Below are 20,914 nucleotides of genomic sequence, written 5' to 3' on the forward strand. Positions count from 1 at the left end.
CTCTTGAACTCCTGGCTTCAAGTGATTTGCCTGCCTTGGCCTCCCAAGGTGCTGGGATTACAGGTATGAGCCACCATGCCCAACTCTGTCTTTTTTATTATAGCCATCCTAGTGAGCATAAAGTGGTATCTCATTTTGGTTTTACTTTGTATTTTTCTTTTGTTATGCTTATAGTTTCTGTAGGTCAGAAATTCAAAGGGAGTACAGTGGAGATGGCTCCATGATGTCTGAAGCCTCATCTGGGAAGACTCGTAAGTTGGAGATGATTCAACATCTGGGGATTGAAGTCATCTGAAAGTGTCTTCACTTCTGTGCTTGGTGGGTTTTCCCACTAATCAGCTTTCCCCTCAGCTGAGCAGCTTTCTGGAACAACCACATGTATTTTCTCTGTGTGGTCTCACCGTGTGGTGTAGTCTGGGCTTCCTCACAGCATGGCTGCTGGGTTCCAAGAGCAAGCGTTCCAAGAGAATTATGGAGAAGCTGTATTGACTTTTTTTTCAGCCATTGATTTATTTTTATTTGCAGTTTGTATTCAATACAAATCAATTTCATAACAAGTTACTATGAATCAAAGCATACACACACAAATATACAATCCAAAATATATGTACAGCATTTCGGCATGGAGCAAAAGGGAGTGTTCATTCACACACACAGTGGAGTGGGTTCAGATCTGTTCCATCTGCTGTTCCCGTGTAGGTTTCTAAAGATGGGAAAAAAAAGACTACTGTGGCCATATTAGATGCTGGAACACCTAAGCATCAGTGTGTGACCTTGTGAACAAAGGACTTCAGGGAGTGTCTATTTTTAAAAAGGTTTCCGTGTGTCAAGACAGTTGTAAAAATTTTTATTACAGAATCAAGCCTACTTTACGGTTTAGGACCAGGTTCTAACTATCTAAAAATATTGACATAACTAAATGTGTTTCAAACAGGGCATGATGGCTCATGTCTGTAATCCCAGCACGTTAGGAGATGAGGTAAGAGGATTGCTTGAGCCTAGGAGTTCAAGAACAGCTTGGGAACATAGAAAGACCCCTATTTCTACAAAAAGATAAAAATTCGCTGGGAATGGTGGCACAAGCATGTAGTGCCAGCTACTTGGGAGGCTGAGGCAGGAGGATTGCTTTAGTCCAGGAGGTTGAGGCCGCAGTGAACTCTAGCCTGGGTAACAGGGTGAGACCATGTCTCTTTAAAAAAAAGGCCCCAGCCGGGTGCGGTGGCTCACGCCTGTAATCCCAGCACTTTGGGAGGCTAAGGTGGGCAGATCACGAGGTCAGGAGTTCAAGACCATCCTGGCCAACATGGTGAAATGCCGTCTCTACAAAAAATACAAAAATTAGTGGGGTGTGGTGGTGTGCACCTGTAATCCCAGCTACTCGGGAGGCTGAGGCAGGAGAATCACTTGAACCTGGGAGGCGGAGGTTGCAGTGAGCCAAGATCGCACCATTGCACTCCAGCCTGGGTGACAGAGTAAGACTCTGTCTCAAAAAAAAAAAAAAGAGCCCCAAAATGTGTTTTAAATGCAGCTATTCTGATCCATAGTTGTTGTTTGCAAAAAGCATTTACAGAAAAAGAGTATAGCGTGGGCACGGTGGCTCAGGCCTGTAATCCCAGCACTTTGGGAGGCTGACGCAGGCGGATCACCTGAGGTCAGGAGTTTAAGACCAGCCTGACCAACACAGAGAAACTCCATCTCTACTAAAAATACAAAATTAGCCGAGTGTGGTGGTGCATGCCTGTAATCCCAGCTACTCAGGAGGCTGAGGCAGGAGAATCGCTTGAATCTGGGAGGGGAGGTTGTGGTGAGCCAAGATTGCGCCATTGCACTCCAGCCTGGGCAACAAGAGTGAAACTCTGTCTCAAAAAAAAAAAAGAAAAAAGATTATAAAAGTTTTTGTAACTTTAATGCAAGTTAACTTTCAGTCTTTACTTTCCAAATACTTGATATACAGTTTTTGGCTCCTTTACATTTTTGCCCTTTTAATTTCAAGGTTTATAATTTTACCTTCAAAACAGATCTTTTTTTGTTTTTTGAGATGGAGTCTCACTGTGTCTCCCAGGCTGGACAGCAGTAGCGTGATCTCGGCTCACTGCAACCTCTGGCTCTAAAGTTCAAGCAATTCTCATATCTCAGCCTCCGAGTAGCTGGGATTACAGGTGCACCACCATGCCCAGCTAATTTTTGTATTTTTAGTAGAGACAGGGTTTCATCTTGTTGGTCAGGCTGGTCTCGAACTCCTGACCTCAAGTGATCCACCCGCCTCAGCCTCCCAAAGTGGTGGGATTACAGGGGTGAGCCACCGTACCCAGCCCCTTAATGAATCTGGTGTCCTTGTTGAACAAAAATAGGTGAAATCAAATGCCTACCATTTGACTCTCTAAGGATAAACAAGAATTATTGATGATGCTTGGACTTGGGGGTAGATTGCAGTCTATCATTGCCCTGGCAAACGTCAATTACATAAAAGGTCAAATGCAATGTCAAATCCAAATCCTCAGAGGAAAAAGAATTCAGTTACCAAAAGAACAGTGATAGCCTAACAATGTAAAACTTAATATATTGGCATTAAATTAGTACTGCTGAAACAATACATTGAGGATTCATAAATGATGGAAGCTTTTTTTTTTTTTTTTTTTTTTTTTTGAGACGGAGTCTCACTCTGTCTTCCAGGCTGGAGTGCAGTGGTGCAGTCTCAGCTCACTGCAACCTCCGCCCACCGAGTTCACGCGATTCTCCTGCCTCAGCCTCCCAAGTAGCTGTAATTACAGACGCTTGCAACCGTGCCCAGCTAATTTTTTGTATTTTTAGTAGAGATGGGGTTTCATCATCTTGGCCAGGCTGGTCTTGAACTCCTGACCTTGTGATCCACCCACCTTGGCCTCCCAAAGTGCTAGGATTACAGGTGTGAGCCACTGCACCCAGCCGATGGAAGCTTTTTTAAAGTTTAAGACAGGATCTTGCTCTGTCACCCAGGCTGGAGTGCCATGATAATGGCTTACTGCAGCCTTGACCTCCAGGGCTAAAGTGATCATCCCACCTCATTCTCTTGAGTAGCTGCGACCACAAGTGTGTGATACCATGCCCATCTCTTTTTTTAAATTTTTGGGCCAGGCATGGTGGCTCACACCTGTAATCCCAGCACTTTGGGAGGATGAGACAGTTGGATCGCCTGAGGTTAGGAGTTTGAGACCAGCCTGGCCAACATGGTGAAACCCTGTCTCTACTAAAAATACAAAAATTAGCTGGGCATGGTGGCATGCTCCTGTAGCCCCAGCTACTCAAGAGGCTGAAGAAAGAGAATGGCTTGAACCCGGGAGGTGGAGATTGCAGTGAGCTGAGATCATGCCATGGCACTCCAGCCTGGGGGACAAGAGTGAAATGCTGCCTCAAAAAAAAAAAAAAAAAAGATTATGGCCAGGTGCAGTGGCTCATGCCCGTAATCCCAGCACTTTGGGAGGCCCAGTGGGTAGATCACCTGAGGTCAGGAGTTTGCGACCCACCTGGCCTACATGGTGAAACCCTGTCTCCACTAAAAATACAAAAATTAGCCAGGTATGGTGGTGGGTGCCTATAATCCCAGCTACTCAGGAGGCTGAGGCACAAGAATCACTTGAACCTGGGAGATTGCAGTGAGCTGAGATCTCACCACTGAACTCCAGCTTGGATGGCAGAGCGAGACTGCGTCTCAGAAAAGAAAAACAAAAAATAAAAATTAGCAGGGCATGGTGGTGCAGGCCTGTAATCCCAGCAACTTGGGAGGCTGAGGCAGGAGAATCACGAGCCAGGGGAGTGGAGGTTGCAGTGAGCTGAGCTCGCGCCACTGCACTCCAGCCTGGGCAACAGAACGAGACTCTATCTCAATAAATAAATAAATAAATAAATAAATAAATAAAATTAAAATAAAATTTTTTTTTGTAGAGATGGGGTCTCACCCTGTTGCCCAGGGTGGTTTCGAACTCCTGGGCTCAATTGATCCTCCTGCTGTAGCCTCCCAAAGTGCTGGGATTACAGGTATGAGCCACCTCCACCCCTGCCAATGGAAATCTTTTATTTTACTGGTTTTACTGCCGTATAGACTTAATGAACCAAATGAAAACTGAATCTCCACTCCACATTACATCTTTATTTCTAGACAAGATAAAATCTATTCTTTATTATTATTATTATTTTTTATTACCCAAGTTTTGTCTCAGGATCTACTATTCTTATTTTCAAGGTAGTTTTAAGTGTCTGCATTTCTTAAGCCACACTCAAGAAATAATGTTTTCAATTTTGGATGTTGCCTCTCTTCATCTTGTACATGACATTTAAGCAGATTTAATATTGGCATTCATCATCTAGTCAAACCCTTCACGTGTTCTTCAAAGCAATTAAATGTGGGGTTCTCAACCTTTTCTTTCTTTTTTTTTTTTTTTTTTTTTGAGATGGAGTCTCACTCTGTTGCCCAGGCTGTAGTGCAATGGCACGATCTCGGCTCACTGCACCCTCTGCCTCCCGTGTTCAAGCCATTCTCCTGCCTCAGCCTCCTGAGTAGCTGGATTACAGGCACACGCCACCACGTCTGGCTAATTTTTGTATTTTTAGTAGAGACAGGGTTTCACCATGTTGGTCAGGCTGGTCTTGAACTCCCGACCCTGTGATCCACCTGCCTCGGCCTCCCAAAGTGCTGGGATTACAGACATGAGCCACCGTGCCTGGCCTTTTTTTTTTTTTTTTTTTTTGAGACAGAGTTATGCTCTTGTTGCCCAAGCTGGAGTGCAATGGCACAATCTCGGCTCACTGCAACCTCTGCCTCCCAGGTTCAACCAGTTCTCCTGCCTCAGCCTCCCAAGTAGCTGGGATTACAGGCGTCCGCCATCACATCTGGGTAATTTTTCTGTATTTTTAGTAGAGACGGGGTTTCACCATGTTGGCCAGGCTGGTCTCGAACTCCTGACCTCAGGTGACCCACCTGCCTCGACCTCTCAATGTGTTGGGATTACAGGCATGAGCCACCGCACCTGGCCAGGTTCTCAACCTTTTCTGTATCAGTAAAAGAAGGTGTGAAATTAATAGATTTGATGAAGACCCGCTTTTTTTCTTGCCACATTGGACTCCTAGATGCCATTTGGAATGGATTTAGAAGACATGGAAGTATAGATGTTTCTTAACAGTAGAAATATAGAAGAGAAAGCAAGACCATGAGGAGACTGGCAGTTGACTGCAGGGCACAGCCAACTGCCTTGTTGGTGGCATTAGCTGGGTTTGGGGCAGACAAGGTACCCTGGGAGGAGTTACTTGAAAACGTTACAATAGTTTGATTTGAATAAATCTGCATGAGTAGGAGCAGTGCCAGAAGCAGCAGCCCCAGCCTAAGCCTGTCCACCATTGCTCTGTCCCCTCCATTGGTGTCTGGCATATATTGCTGGATGCTGGGTGAGAACTGCTGGCTCCAGGTGGACACAGGCGAGACCTAGCCTTAAACATCACACAAAGTGGCTGGGTGTGATGGCTCACATCTGTAATCCCAGCACTTCGGGAGGCCAAGGTGGGAGGATCACTTGAGGCCAGGATTTGGAGATTAGCCTGGTCAACATAGCAAGGACTCATCCCTATTTTTTTAAATTAAAAATAATGTAAAATTGTAATAAAAAGGAAATCAAGCCTGGGCAACATAGCAAGATCTCATCTCTACTAAAAAGAAATTAGCTGCATGTGGTGGTGCACACCTGTAGTTCCAGCTGCTGGGGAGGTTGAGCTGGAGGGATCACTTGAGCCCTAGAGGTTGAGGCTGCAGTGAGCCATGATTGTGCCACTGCACTCCAGCCTGGGTGACAGAGCCAGACTCTGTCTTGAAAAAAAAAAAAAAAGGAAATCACATAATGTCACTTATGCCAGAGTTAGTCTGCCGAGCCATGATTTAAAGGGAGGGACATTCACCCCACTTCTTAATGGGAGGGTTGTCACAATCACATTGTAGGAAGAGTATATAGGATGGGAGGCACTGTCATGGTCATCTTTGGAGAACAAAATCTGCCAGACCTGGGAACCTGAGCACCACTAGACCAAATACAACAATTAATCAATGATTCCAGCCTCAACTGATTCCTTGATACCACCACTGGGCAATCCTAGAACATTTCCCAGCTAAACTTGCTTCAATTTGCAATGGTTATTTCAAACATTCACTGTAGAAGGCACTGTGTATGTCTTTCCTAATACCCATTCCCAGCCCCCCTTTTCCCTATTTATGTCCTTTAGGCAAAGCTAAATACTTGCGTTCCTAGCCTCTCTCGCATCTATGTGACACAATTCTGTCCAGTGAGATGTAAGCAAAAATGTGCACAGGGACTTCTGGGCAAGCTTTTTCCTTGAATAGGAAAATAATGCATGGAGTGGAGGCAGCCAGCCATATATTGCAACCCTCAGGAAAAGGTCAAAACAATTACAGAAGTATTGGCCCTGATTTCAGTGAGCCACTCAACCAATGCTGTTGCTACCTCCAGGCCTTCTCTCCTGTGAGAAAATAAACCCTTGTTTGTTAAGCCACTGATAGTCAAGCTTTCTGTTGCTTGTAGGGGATATAAGCATTCTCACTCCCCTGTGCCTCTACTTTCTCTCTTTTTTTTTTTTTTTTTTTTTTTTGAGACAGAGTCTCGCTCTGTCTCCCAGGCCAGAGTGCAGTGGCCTGATCTCCGCTCACTACAACCTCCACTTCCCGGGTTCAAGCGATCCTCCTGCCTCAGCCTCCCGAGTAGCTTGGACTATAGGTGTCCGCCACCATGCCCAGCTAATTTTTGTATTTTTAGTAGAGACGGGGTTTCACCATATTGGCCAGGCTGGTCTCGAACTCCTGACCTTGTGATCTGCCCACCTCGGCCTCCCAAAGTGCTGGGATTACAGGCGTGAGCCACCGCGCCCGGCTCCTCTAATTTCTCTTTGTAAAAGCCTTCAACTGCTAATTCTCCCTTTCCTGCCACCAACAGCCTACTTACTACCTACTTACCTGCACCCACAGCCATCTTATTTGCTCCTTCTCTCCTGTTAAAATGGAAAAGGGCTCCCTACCATGGAGGGGGGAGTGGGAGTAAATGGAAAGATGCTAATCTGGCATCTATTACAAGTTCACCTTTCAGTTTTGGTTTTCTTACTCATCCGCACGTTAGTTCTGGGCCTCTACCACTCATCAGCTATGTGCCTTAAAAACAGGCCATTAAAGTAGCAAATATTTATTGAGTAGATTCTAAGCTGTGCCCAAAAAGGCACTGCGCTAGGTGGTAGGAGTTGCTAGGGCTAGGAAACAGACACAGTCCAAGTAGAGAGAAAATTATTTACAAGACGGGAATGGAGCCTTGGAGGAACTGAGCTATGTGGCTGGGAGGGCAGAGAATGTGGGAAGAGCTCGGGAGAAGGGGCTGGGGAGGTAGGCGTGGGCCACAGCCAACTGACTTCTATAGACTAGGGAGGGTAATGATTTTGGTTTCAATCCTAAATCACTAAGACAGGAAGTGAATTACTCTCTCGGAGCCTCAATTTCTACCTCGAAAAATATGTTTTATTACTAACTCCTGTACTAGATTGAGAGTTACGGAGAAGGATTTATCTTTTTATTCATTTCTGCATCGCCAGCGCCCGACACACGGTAGGCGCTTAATCAATGCCTGTTCGGTGAATAAATAAGACTGGGGACTCCTCCACAGACCTCTATCATTAAGTCAACCAGTCAGCAGAGACTTCCTTCTCCGCGTTCCTTTCCTTCCCTCCCCTTTTCTCGCCCTTCCTCCCTCTCCTCTTCCACGCCCCCTTCCCACTCCTCCCCCTCCTATCCTCTCCTGGCTTCCTCCTCCCCTTCCCGGCCCCGCCCCCCGCTGCGTTGCGAAGGCGGGGAAGGCGAGGCGGGCTTTACGGCAGCCGCGTTGCGGCGGGGCGGGGCGCCGGGCGGCCGGTGCGCTTGGTGGCAGCCGTGGGAGGCAGGCCGGCAGGCAGACGGACTTGCAGGCGGGTGGCGGCGGCCGTGCTTGCTAGTGAGGGCGGGAGGGAGTGACTCACTGAGCTTGTGTGAGGGAGGGAGCGAGCGAGCGAGCAGCCCGCGCCGTCCTCCCGCAGCACCAGCCAGGCCACGCCGCCGCCTCTTCCCCTGCGCCCCGCGCCCAGGCCGGGCCGAGCCGAGCCGGGTCGGGCCCGGGCCATGCTGCTCACCGTGTACTGTGTGCGGAGGGACCTCTCCGAGGTGACCTTTTCCCTCCAGGTCGACGCCGACTTCGAGCTGCACAACTTCCGCGCGCTGTGCGAGCTCGAGTCTGGCATCCCCGCAGCCGAGAGCCAGGTACGCCGGGCAGCGAGCCGGGCCTGCCCCGGAGCTAAGCCCTCCCCGCCTCGGGGCCCCACTCCCTCCCTTTGCTACTGGTGAAGAATTGGGGGCTGGGGGGAGCAGGGATAGCCATTCTCGGGTCACCCCCGCATCCGGAAAGGAGCTGGGGAGCTGGCATCGGTAGCTGCCCTCACACACCTCGAGCGTGGGGTGGGGTACGAGGAGAGGGAGCGGAGAACCTGACCGCAGACGCACCCACTGCAGCGTGAGGGGCGCGTGGACTGTTGAGCAGCGCTAACCCTCCCCACTTTTGGCTCTTTGGCCCTTTCCTCTTTCTAATCCCGAATGTAGGATATCGTTGTGGACCTCAGAAGCAGCCCTGGGTTTGCTAGGATTCATACATCCTGCAAACCAGAAATACCAGTTTGGATCACTGTGGTAGATAGATGTTCCTCTGCTTTTTTTTTTTTTTTTTTTTTTTTTTTTTTTTGGAGAGGGTTTCTGCTTAAATATACGCAGTTTACCTTTAAATGCACAGATTTGCACTTCCGGTGAAAGAAAAAGTTTAAGACTTGCACTACCTCATTTTGGGGTCTTTGGAAATGCTCTTTACCCACCACATGCGTTTCTGGTTAAATTCTTTTGAAAAACAGTACCTATTGGTTCAACTCAAGCTGTTTGTTTCTTTCTGTTCTACCTTGGTAGTAAGCCAGAAGGCCCTTTTTCTTTCAGGTTACAGTTCAGAGTTTGGGTCAGTTCAAAGCTCAATGCTTTAAAAGGATATTTGCTTGGAAACGGCCTAGTATCAGTGCTGTTTGGTGGTTTCATTTCCCTACTCAGCTTGCTGGGAAGAAGTTCAGCCTCTCATATTTTAACTAAGCAAAGTAATTCTCAAAATGCTTTGGGGCTGCCCCTAGTCTTTATCAAACAGAATTGGTGACAGTAACGCTGTAAACTTTACACTAAAACACTTAGATCATGACTTAATAAATTTAGCCTGGAGGAAATAGTCTAAACGTTAAGAAAATTATAGAGGTCTCCCAAGGCTTCATCAAGTAAATCTTGATTTTCTACTGCAGTTATGAAATAGTTTACAAAACGATTGCCCAACTACAGCTTGTTCTGCTGTCTTATGGTAAACACGTGTCAATACTTTGTTCAGAAGTTTGATTCCTTTACACAATGTGAACTTTAGAACCTTGGCATAAAGCTGTTCAGAAAGAATTTAAAAAGTTAATCCACAAAAGCTCAGGAACCAGTTCTGTCAGTGAATGCCTCATGTGGAGAACTAGGAAAGGACTATTTAAATAGAGAAAATCAACTCTTCAATTTTTTTTTTCTTTTTTTGTTTTTGTTTTTGAGACAGAGCCTTGCTCTGTCGCCCATGCTGGAGTGCAGTGGTGCGATCTCGGCTCACTGCAACCCCAGCCTCCCTGGTTCAAGCGATTCTCCTGCCTCAGCCTCCTGAGTAGCTGGGACTACGGGCGCACGCCACCACGCCCGGCTAATTTTTGTATTTTTTTTAGTAGAGACGGGGTTTCACCATGTTGGCCAGGCTGATTTCAAACTCCTGACCTCAAGTGATCTGCCCGCCTCGGCCTCCCAAAGTGCTGGGATTACAGGCGTGAGCCACCGCGCCCGGCCTGATAGTAGCTTTTTCAATTGTTTTTTCCTCTAGCTGTTATATTACCCTGGTTATGATCACCGGCTGGTGGGGAAAATAAGAAATTAAAATGTAAATTGGTTTTGTTGTTAGGGCTTGGGAAAAGACAGAGGTTGAGGTTGTTTCCATTCCTACACTTTTTGTGATGGCTGAAACAAGAAATTTAAGTCAGAGGGATACCTGACACCCCCTTTAATTGACTTAAATTTCTTGTTACAGCCATCACAAAAGACGATTTATTGTGTGGTCAGCCAGACATTGCCCTCTGCCAGTTGGGAAAGTTAGGAATACCTTAGTAATTGAACATAGGCTAACTCCAAATTATTTCTTGTTCATTACGTCAATGTTTCGGCATTTACTTCCTTCCCAAGCCAAATTAGCATATAGAAACTTGGGCTCCAACTGGTGTTAAGCCTGTATTAGATAGCCATAAACAGCTCCTGTTTTTCCAGTCTGTTCTGTTGGCTCCATTGTAACCTGACAACACAGTATCTATTTTAAGGTGTCTGGTGGTCGGTTGTCTTTCACTTGCTTGCCCATCAGGCAGGAACAGGATCCACCCTAGACACTTGAGTCATTTCCTTTCATCAAATCATAATAGTAAACATCATTATAGTTTTTACCTATAAATATATCATGTTTACTTACTTGAGTGTCCCCCCCATTACCTCCCAGGGTTCTGTCATATTACTCATCTTCCCTTCCTTTGCTAGACTGTTTAACTCCTCCTCTTGTTTACCTTCTGCATTCCCATTCCTTCACCTCTCATTTCTGACTCCATTTCTTCAAGGAAATATATATATTTTTATGTTCCTGGCTATTTTTTCCTGCCACTATGTGTCAACACCACTGGTGTCCAAACTTTCATTCATGTATCCCTATCAGTAAAATGTTTCAGATTATGCTCCTGTTATGTATATAATACATTATATACATGAACTGATGCGTTGTATGCATTATATATGGCCACATGTGCATATAACACACATAATGTGCATTATATGCATATGTAATACATTATCTATAAAGTAACATTGTACACACACAAAATGGAACTTAAGGAAGGAGGAACTAAAATAAATGGAAATGAAAATTCTAATATTTAGTTTCTTCCTCCACCCTTAAGGAATTGTCTACATTGGTGATCACTGGTTTAGAATTCAGTCTTTCACCTGAGTGCCAATTGCGCATAAGAATATAGTTGGAAAAGGTGTTAATTTTTAACAGCTCTAGTCTGATGATAGTAGTTATAATGCAGTGATAACAAATTTAGAACAAGCCATCTCTACTTGTACATGTGATTAAAGCTGGGCATGTTCCATCCCTTAATAGAAGTGTGGGCTTGGAAGCCAGTCATGGCTCTATTTGATGCTTTGATGCAGACTTGCCTGGGTGAACTTCAAACAGTTATCAAAACTTAGCTTCACTTTAAATTAATGTCTTCATATTTTTGAAACATCATGATAATTTACCTCTGTAGGTGGCATATGGAAAAAGTAGGCACAACATACAAGGACCCTCAAATGAAAGGCAAATAATAGCAGTAATTGTATGATCTTGGAAATGCACACGGCATGATTTGTGGTTTGTAAACCACTATTTTATCTTCTGTGTATTTGTTTTTTTGAGACAGGGTCTTGCTCTGTCACCTAGGCAGTAGTGCGCTCACAGGTCACTGTAGCCTCAACCTCCTGGGCTCAAGTGATCCTCCCACCTCAGCCTCTTAAGTAGCTGGGACTACAAGTGTACGCTACCACATCTGACCAATTTTTTTATTTTCTTTAGAGATGGGGGTTTCACTATGTTGGCCAGGCTGGTCTCAAACTCCTGACCTCAAATGATCCGCCTGCCTTGGCCTCCCAAAGTGTTGGGATTACAGGCGTGACCCACCGCACCCGGCCCCAAATTGATAATTTTAAAGGCTACATAATATACCATCATATAGATGTGTTGTAATTTATTTAGCAATCTCCCTTTTGTTGAGCATGATATTGGGGAAAATTGGAAGCAGTTATAAGTAACATGCCATGAACATCCATATACTTAAGACTGTAGCCTCCATTTCTGTTTTCTCAGGATGAATTCTTAGATATGCAGTTGCCAGATCAAAGGCATAAAGTCTTTGAAAGTTTTTTAGTAGATTTAGATTATACAAGTCAAATTGGCTATTACATGGGGTAGTATATGTAGATAACTTGGTAGATATCGGGTATTTGATTAATGGTAATACTATTATGAAGCCATTTAGATGTAATTCCAAGTGTTTTGTGGCCGGTTTATGGTCCTTATTTTATCTTTATTGTTTATGTTTTAGAGATGGGATCTCGCTCTTGCCCAGGCTGGAACACAGTGTTGCAATCACAGCTCACTGTATCCTCAACATGTTGGGGTCAAGGGATCCTCCCAAGTAGCTGCGACTTTTTTTTTTTTTTTTTTTTTTTTTGAGACAAGGTTTTGCCAGTGCTAGGCTTGAACTCCTAACCTCAAGCAGTTCTCCCGCCTCTGCCTCCCAGAGTGTTGGGATTACAGGTGTGAGCCACTACACCTGGTCTACCAGTTTATGTTCTGTAATGCTAGAAATTTATTGTTAAGCTTTTTATTAATAGAAGGCTGTCATTCAGAGACCAGCAAACACCTGACCTCATGCTTGAAAGTTCTGGAGTTTTATTAATTAGTCTATTGTTAAATGTTGATTAAGATTATAATTCAGTCTCTGGGGTGCCTCCTCTGGAGTAAGTACCAGCAGTTGTGCCAGTTTTGCTGATTAAGACTCATAGCTGTATACATTTTCTTGTTGTATGTTCTTATAACTGGCAAAACTTGAATTCTGGGCTTTGTAGCTGTTGAGTTGGGTAACATGAATGGTGGAAGGATCGAGAATGCGGGCAACGGATCACCTTTTGTTTCGATTGGTAGAGATGTGAAGCAATGTCTAACAGATACTAAATGTTCGGTTGGACGATCACATGGATTTATTTTGGGACTTTCGCTGCAAAATAATTGTCTTTCTTGGACTGAAGCCTATTTAAACAAAAAGAAATCAGTTCTCTGTGGCAATTACAATTTTAGCTAAGCTTTAGTTGATCTCATTTATGTCCTTAGACTAAAATGGAGCACAGCTGCTGCTTCGTCAGTGTAAGGAACACGTGCTCCTCACCCAGGTTCTTCAGTCTAGTGTTTCCAGGAAATTGGCACTGAAGCAACATTTCATATTTCATAGACATGCTCAATGTGGTGGTTATCTAGATTTTACATTTGTATTGTTAGATCATGCTGCCTTCCTTTAAAAAATGATATTGTCTGCTGAGGACATATTGTGGCAACTAAGCAGTGATGGAGTGAAGTATGGCATCTGTGAAGTGGGAGTCAGAGCGGGCAGTTGGTGTTTCTTCATGTGCAGGGCATGGGGATGCGTTGAGCAGTGGACAGTATTTTGATCCTCCTGGTGGATAGAGTCTCTTAGTGGCAATGGATGGCTTAGTAGTACTTGTTAAAATCACACAGCTAATTCACCAGGCCACTTTGGGGTAATGTTTGGGAAAGCCGTGTATGATACTACTCGAGTAATGGGCTTTGAAATCAGACAGTTCCCATTGCAGTTTTCTTTCTTTTTTTTTTTTTTTTTTAAGAGACAAGATCTTATTCTGTTGCCCAGGCCGGAGTGCAGTGGTACAATCGTAACCCACTGCAACCTCGAACTCCTGGGCTCAGGTGATCCTCCTGCTTCAGTCTCCCAAATAAAGACTACAGGCATATGCTACCATGCCCGGCTAATTATTATTATTATTATTATTATTTTAGAGATGGGGTCTTGCTGTATTGCCCAGCCTGGCTTTGCCTTCCTGGCCTCAAATGATCTTCCTACCTCATCCTCCCAAAGTTTTGGAATTATAGGCGTGAGCCACGGCACCCAGCCTGCATAGGATCATTTTGATTCTCCTGAGTTTGATTCCTCCTTGTAAATAAATAAATTTTCTCTTATACAGTTAGTGGCCGGGCGCAGTGACTCACGTTTGTAATCCCAGCACTTTGGGAGGCCAAGGCAGGCAGATCACAAGGTTAGGAGATCGAGACCATCCTGGCTAACATGGTGAAACCCCCGTCTCTACAAAAAATACAAAAAAAAAAAAAAATTAGCCGGGCGTGGTGGCAGGTGCCTGTAGTCCCAGCTACTCAGGAGGCTGAGGCAGGAGAATGGCGTGAACCCAGGAGGCGGAGCTTGCAGTGAGCTGAGATCCCGCCACTGCACCCCAGCCTGGGCGACAGAGCGAGACTCCGTCTCAAAAAAAAAATAAATACCGTTAAAATGTGCCTCTGCTCCCAGGAGACTGTTCATGTATCTCTAAATATACTGATAGTTGAATTTCTGAAACTGGAAAATTAAAGAGTAGGTTGTTGACAGTGGCTTCACGGTGTTGATGCTATGCTGTAAGAGCCTGCCTACCTGCCATTTCTCTTGGCATGCCTCTTTCTTTTTGCACACCTCAACCTGTGACGCTCATCACTTCTGGCTTATGTATTTTTTCCAAGCAGTCTCACAAGTTATAATATGACTCTCAGTTGTTTTGCTGAAAATCTGTGTTGATGCTGATGTACTTTTACTGTGAGATTTGTGTTTAAATAAGGGTGTGTGAATGGGATGATGGGAGTGACAGTTGCAGTCTGTTGAAATGTGCTTCTTTTTTTGTTTGTTTTTGTTTTTTAAGAGACAGGGTCTTACTCTGTTGCCCCAGGCTGGAGTGCAGTGGTGCATCCGCAGCTCACTACAGCCTGGACCTCCTGGGCTCAAGCAATCCTCCTGCCTCAGACTCCTAAGTAGCTGAGGCTACAGTCACATGCTACCATGGCTGGCTATTTAAAATTTTTTTTTTTGTAGATATGCGGTCTCACTATGTTGCCCAGGCTGGTCTCAAACTCCAGGGCTTAACCCATTTGTGCTTAGCGTTCCAATGGAACGCTAAGCTTGTGGGAGTTATATCCTGCCACTCAAGGTCATTGCCAAGGTATGATTTTTTCACAAAAAAAAAATTTGCAACCTCTTTCCTAAATGGGTTAAGCGATGCTCCCACCTCAGCCTCCCCAAGTGCTAGGATTACAGGCGTGAGCCATCATACCAGATCCGAAATGTGTTTTAACTCGGCGAGTTGAGCATTAAGAACTTAATAGTATTTTTTTTCAAGTCATGCATAAAACTTGTATAATTGGGCCTACAAATTTGCTCATATTCAGAAGAATTTGATTTTGGTAGGAACTCATTTTCCTGTTCTGTTCCTCATGTCTGTAAATTCTGAGAGCAGATATGGCATAATCACTTTTTTTCCAGTTTGAATGTTGTGTTTTCAGTTTTTATTTCAGGTAACCTTACTATGAAAGCTGTAAGGAAACATAGAATGATAATATTAGCAGAGAGAACTGGAAGGGACAGCTGTAATGATGATCTAGCCCACCTGCTTGCTTGACACATGGGAAGGGTGAGGCCTGGACCCGCTGAGTGTCATGCCCCTCGCAGGGAGTTACTGGCAAGGATAGAACTCATGTTCCTCAGTTCGCATGTGGCCTGGTGAAAAGCAAATCATTAGGAGGAAAACCTTTCAAAGCCTGAGTTTATTCTGAATGCCTTTCTGGAGTATATAATAATGCAGGGCAGATTTTATGTTTTTTCATGATAAAATTATAGTGTACCTTTGTTCTTTCTATCTGCAACACATTATTTCATCTATTTGTGCTCTCAGGTTTTCTTCAGTTTGATTACACATCATAAAATATTTTTATTAGTAGTACATTCCTAATTCTTTTTTCCACTTGTATTTAGTTGTTATTTTCTTAGTTTCACTTTATTTTCCAGTCTCCCCGCTTCCGCCACCCCACCAAGATGGAATCTTGCTTGCCCAGGCTAGAGTGCAGTGGTGCGATCTCAGCCCTGCAACCTTCGCCTCCTGGGTTTAAGCAATTCTCCTGCCTCAGCATCTGGAGTAGCTGGGATTACAGGCACGTGCCACCACACTGGGCTAATTTTTGTATTTTTAGTAGAGACGGAGTTTCACCATGTTGGCCAGGCTGGTCTCGAACCCCTGACCTCGTGATCCACCCGCCTTGGCCTCCCAAAGTGCTGGGATTACAGGCGTGAGCCAGCGTGCCCGGCCCAGAGTGATAAAACTTTGAGGGTGGTAGAAGAGAAGGAAGATTGCAGTGCGGGAAGGATGATATTTGGGACCCTTTTGCCAGTGTACAAGATTATTTCAAAGTGCACACTCTATTTAATAGTACTGTAGTTAGTTAGCATACCCAGAATAAATCATTCCCTTTTCCTCCCTGCTACAAATTAAATCTAAAATTATATCCATTTCCATAAATTCACTCATTCTTTAGTTCAACAAATATTTGAGCATCAGTTATATAACAGGCCCTGTTCTAAGCATTTATGATCTCGTGAATGAAACAAAGTCTTTGTCCTCAAGTAGTTTACATTTAATGGGGCAGAAGGACAGTAAGTAAATATATATTGTGTTAGTTGAAAGTACATTTCAAATAACATTAGGGAAGAACTCTAAAGAGTAATGTTTGATCAGAGACATAAAAGGAAAAAAATGAGTGGAAAAAGAACATTCCTCAGGTAGAGAAAACAAGAGAAACAGCCCTGAAGGGGAAGTTGATCCCTGTTGTTTGAGAACAGCAGTCATAGTGAAAGGCCAAGTCAGAAGGGGAGCCAGGGGCCACATTGTTTGGTCCTGGTAGGTGACGGGAAGGACTGTGGGTTTTGTTCTGGATGTGGTGGGGATCCACTGGAGGGTTTGAAAGGAATGTGACATCTGATTCAGGGGAAAACTGGTCTTTCTGCTTTGCGCTGTGTTACTTCTCAGTGCTTTATACTGTTGTATATCTTTTCTTGTTGTAGATCGTCTATGCTGAAAGACCTCTCACAGACAACCACAGATCATTGGCTTCTTATGGCTTGAAAGATGGGGACGTTGTGATTTTACGACAGAAGGAGAATGCAGACCCTCGACCTCCAGTGCAGTTCCCAAGTAAGACATCTGGTGGTTGAGCATCCCCCGGCACAACCATCAGCAGGTAGCAGAGCATAGCGCCTCAGAGTTTTGGATTCCCTTTGGATTCAGACTACAGAATACAGATCCTGACTCCGCCTTTTCCCTGCCGTATAACTTTGAACAAGTATTTTAACGTCTCTAAATTGGTTTCCTCTTCTGTAAGATAGATGCCATAATTAACCCCAACTCCTAAAGCTGACGTGAGGCTAATGCATGTAAAATCTTAGCACATAGCAAGCCCTCAATAATTATTAGCTTCTGTTATCAGCAATAATTATATAATAATTTTTATCCTTGGGAAGGACTTGAAAGAATACATAAGCCTATGATTTTGCTACTTTGTGTCTGTCCTTCATTGGCCAGCCTTTCTGGAGCATTTTATAGCCAGCTAGGCACTTGGAGCTGCATTTCACATGATCTCATAACTTGGTTGTGGGGGGATTTACATAATAATTTGCATAATAATTTATAATTATAAGCTCAGATTTTAAATGGTGTCTTTAAAGTTACATAGCTATTAAGTGAGGGCACAGGAATTAAAATTTGATGCTTTTTCCATTATGCTGAACTTGATAAACATTAAGCAGCTTGACCACCAAGTTGTGGTTCTTTCCTACTAGCTGTGTTAATCACGTACAAAGAAACGTTTATCTATCTTTGATGCTCCTTTTATAATAGATGTTTATAGTCTGAAATCTATGCATTGGGATTTAGTAGGTTCTATGTCACTGAAATAATATGCAGAATTGTGTGGATGTGAACATGTGTGTGCACTGGATAGAGAGAGGGCCATAGCTTTGTTCAGATACTTGAAGTGGTTCATGATCCACAAAATGTTTATAAGGTCTTAATGTGAAACAGCTTGGTGAAATGCGTGGTTTTTTTTCCATTCGCTGCCATATTCAGATAGATTTTCTTAAATAGTGTTTAGCCTGTAGGTCACCAGTTTTAAAGTTTATGGTGACAGATGCTGGCAGAGTCTGGGTGATGACAGACTGACTGCAGTTTTAGCCACAGTGTTTCCATTCAGCCTGAAACTGGAGCTTACTGAGACTATCAAGGACCGGCTCCACCAGATCTGGAAGACATCAGTCCCTTGGGGCCACAGTTAAACTTTAGAAAGAAGTTAAACTTATTTAAACAACTATGACAGTCAGTAAAAACCACATCTTCCTTTGGTTGATTTGATGAGATTGTTAATTCCGAAATTTACTTCTTTTTTTTTTTTTTTTTTTTCTGTATTGTTGCTTATGGACAAGAGAGCCAACAGGTTGGGGCGGGAGTGATCTGGTCTATTAAGTAAACATGTTTTTGAGAATTATTCTGAAGTGAATGGACTCTCAAGATAATGTATAACAGGAGTGGAGATAAAATTTCTTGACCTGCAAAGAGGGCCCGCCCATATATGTTTTTCTGGCTGGTATAGATTAACTACCTCACAGAGATCATCCTCTTCACTTCACCATTTCCTTGGTTGGGAGTTGAAGAAAGTGGCTAGTTGAACCCCTGATAAAGGGTAGAAATGTTACATCATGAGTTTAAGCATTCCCTTTTTCTATCTGAGGTCCAAAAAGGCTTCAGGATAGTCCCAGACTTGAGACAAGTTTGTTTGTTTTTTGATTTTTTAGTTTATATAAAATCCTTAATAGTGCAAAGATTGTGCTATAATTCTGATCACTGTGGAATTGCTTAGTGTACTGTCATTTATAACATTAAACACAATTATCTTTAAGAAAAGTATTCAGTTGTTCAGACAAGTTTGACCATCAAATATATTTTTTGGAGTTGAAGGAATGTCGATTGACTCAGGCCTAGCCCCTCATTCTGGCTCTCCTTGTTTACTTTTCTCTTTTTCGTTTTTCTTTTTTAAATAACAGTTTTATTGAGATACAATTCATGCATTTAAATGATTTTTTTTACTATATTCATGGGTTGTGTAACCATCACCACAATCCATTTTAGCATATTTTCATTACCTTAAAAAGAAATCCTATACCCACTTATAGTCATTTCCCATTTCCCCCAGGCTCTGCAGCCTAGACAACTACAAGTCTACTTTCTGTCTGTATGTATTTGCCTATTTGGGACATTTCATATAAATGGGGTCATACAATATGTGAGTCCGTTGTGTAAGGATTAAAATTCCCTTTTATCTTCCTTTCATTTTAGTAAGGTCAGTTCAGCCTGGCATATAGAACCTGGGAGTTGTAGCTTCTAAACTGTGGTAGTTTTTGGTGTACTCAGCACTGAGAACCTATGCAAGTCCCTTTTCTTCTTTCTTTTCTATAAAATGATGACACTGTTTAGCTCCCCAAGGGCATGAGAAGAGTTAGCAGAAATGCACAGATTAAAGTATAAATTCAGAGAACTATTAAGAACTTCCCGGAGCCAATACATTTAGCACTGACTTGCAAAATTTAGCATCTAATATTTATGCTTCTCGCTTGACATATATAATATCCTTTGATCCGGCCGGGCGTGGTGGCTCACACTTATAATCCTAGCACTTTGGGAGGCTGAGGTGGGTGGATCACCTGAGGTCAGGATTTCAAGACCAGCCTGGCCAACATGGTGAAATCCCATCTCTACTAAAAATACAAAAAATTAGCTGGGCGTAGTGGCAGACGCCTGTAATCCCAGCTACTTGGGAGGCCGAGGCAGGAGAAACACTTGAACCCAGGAGGCAGAGGTTGCAGTGAGGCAAGATCGTGCCATTGCACTCCAGCCTGGGCAACAAGGCAAGACCGCGTCTCAAAAAAAAAAAAAAAAATTCTTTGATCCAAGCGCCAAGGCTGTTTGAACCATATGTCAGACCAGAGTAGGATTTTTCTCAAGAACAACATCCAGACTTATGCAATTATATTTATTGAAACTAGCTTTAATTTTTTTTTTTTTTTTTTTTTTTTTGAGACGAAGTTTCGCTCTTGCCTGGGCTGGAGTGCAATGGCGCCATCTCGGCTCACTGCAACCTCCACCTCCCAGGTTCAGGTGATTCTCCTGCCTCAGCCTCCCGAGTAGCTGGGATTACAGGTGACTGCCACCACACCTGGCTAATTTTTGTATATTTAGTAGAGATGGAGTTTCACCATGTTGACCAGGCTGGTCTTGAACTTCTGACCTCAGGTGATCCAGCCACCTTGACCTCCCAAAGTGCTGGGATTACAGGTGTGAGCCACCGCGCCTGGCCGCTTTAATTATTTAAAAACGTAAATTAAAAACCTGATGTCTATTGTGAGATATTTTAGAAGCTAAAAATTTGGGGTTACTACTATCACCTTCCCCCTATTTTTCTTCTATCGATTCACTCTCAGCCTGCAGTCTTTATATTCAGAGTCAGCGTGAGAAAGAACAAGGGTGAAGTCTACAGTTACCTTTGCTACTGTCACGTACCATGTATGAGCAAGTGTTCTGCTGTTTCCTTCAAGTGCTTGTTTTTGTAGAGTAATTTGAGTAAACTGAATTGATTTTCCCCAACAGACTTACCCCGAATAGATTTCAGTAGTATAGCTGTGCCTGGCACATCAAGTCCCCGGCAGCGCCAGCCACCAGGAACACAGCAGTCCCACTCATCTCCTGGAGAAATAACTTCATCTCCTCAGGGCTTGGACAATCCAGCCTTACTCCGAGATATGTTGCTGGCCAACCCGCATGAGCTGTCCTTGCTGAAGGAACGCAATCCACCCCTGGCAGAAGCTCTGCTCAGTGGAGACCTTGGTAAGCTTATAAATTTGGAAGGCTGTTAGGCTGGCCTGAGGTGAAGAAGCTGTGTCATAGCAAATGTGAAGAGACTCAAGCAACACTGTGTCTCATGATTTATTGAACATACCAGTTTTTTCTCTGTGAGAGGTAAATTAGTACTAAAGTCAAAGGCTGAGTTAATTGGAAACAGCAATAGAGTTTTAGGAGTGA

At 43.8% G+C, this 20,914-nt stretch overlaps 1 protein-coding gene across 2 annotated transcripts in view; it reads left to right on the forward strand.

The window, feature by feature from the left end:
* Positions 1-7,966: 7,966 nt before the first annotated feature.
* Positions 7,967-20,914, forward strand: part of DDI2 (DNA damage inducible 1 homolog 2) — a 38,673-nt gene continuing 25,725 nt past the window's right edge. Inside the window, exons 1-3 of one of the 2 annotated variants that reach the window (XM_030805876.1) lie at positions 7,967-8,308; positions 16,852-16,981; positions 20,483-20,719. In XM_030805876.1, the coding sequence (XP_030661736.1) occupies positions 8,171-8,308; positions 16,852-16,981; positions 20,483-20,719 (505 nt within the window). In that variant the 5' untranslated portion in view covers positions 7,967-8,170. The remainder of the gene's footprint in view (positions 8,309-16,851; positions 16,982-20,482; positions 20,720-20,914) is intronic. The other variant, XM_030805875.1, reaches the window with a different exon arrangement.

Source organism: Nomascus leucogenys, chromosome 24, assembly GCF_006542625.1.
Source record: "Nomascus leucogenys isolate Asia chromosome 24, Asia_NLE_v1, whole genome shotgun sequence".
Classification (NCBI taxonomy): domain Eukaryota; kingdom Metazoa; phylum Chordata; class Mammalia; order Primates; family Hylobatidae; genus Nomascus; species Nomascus leucogenys.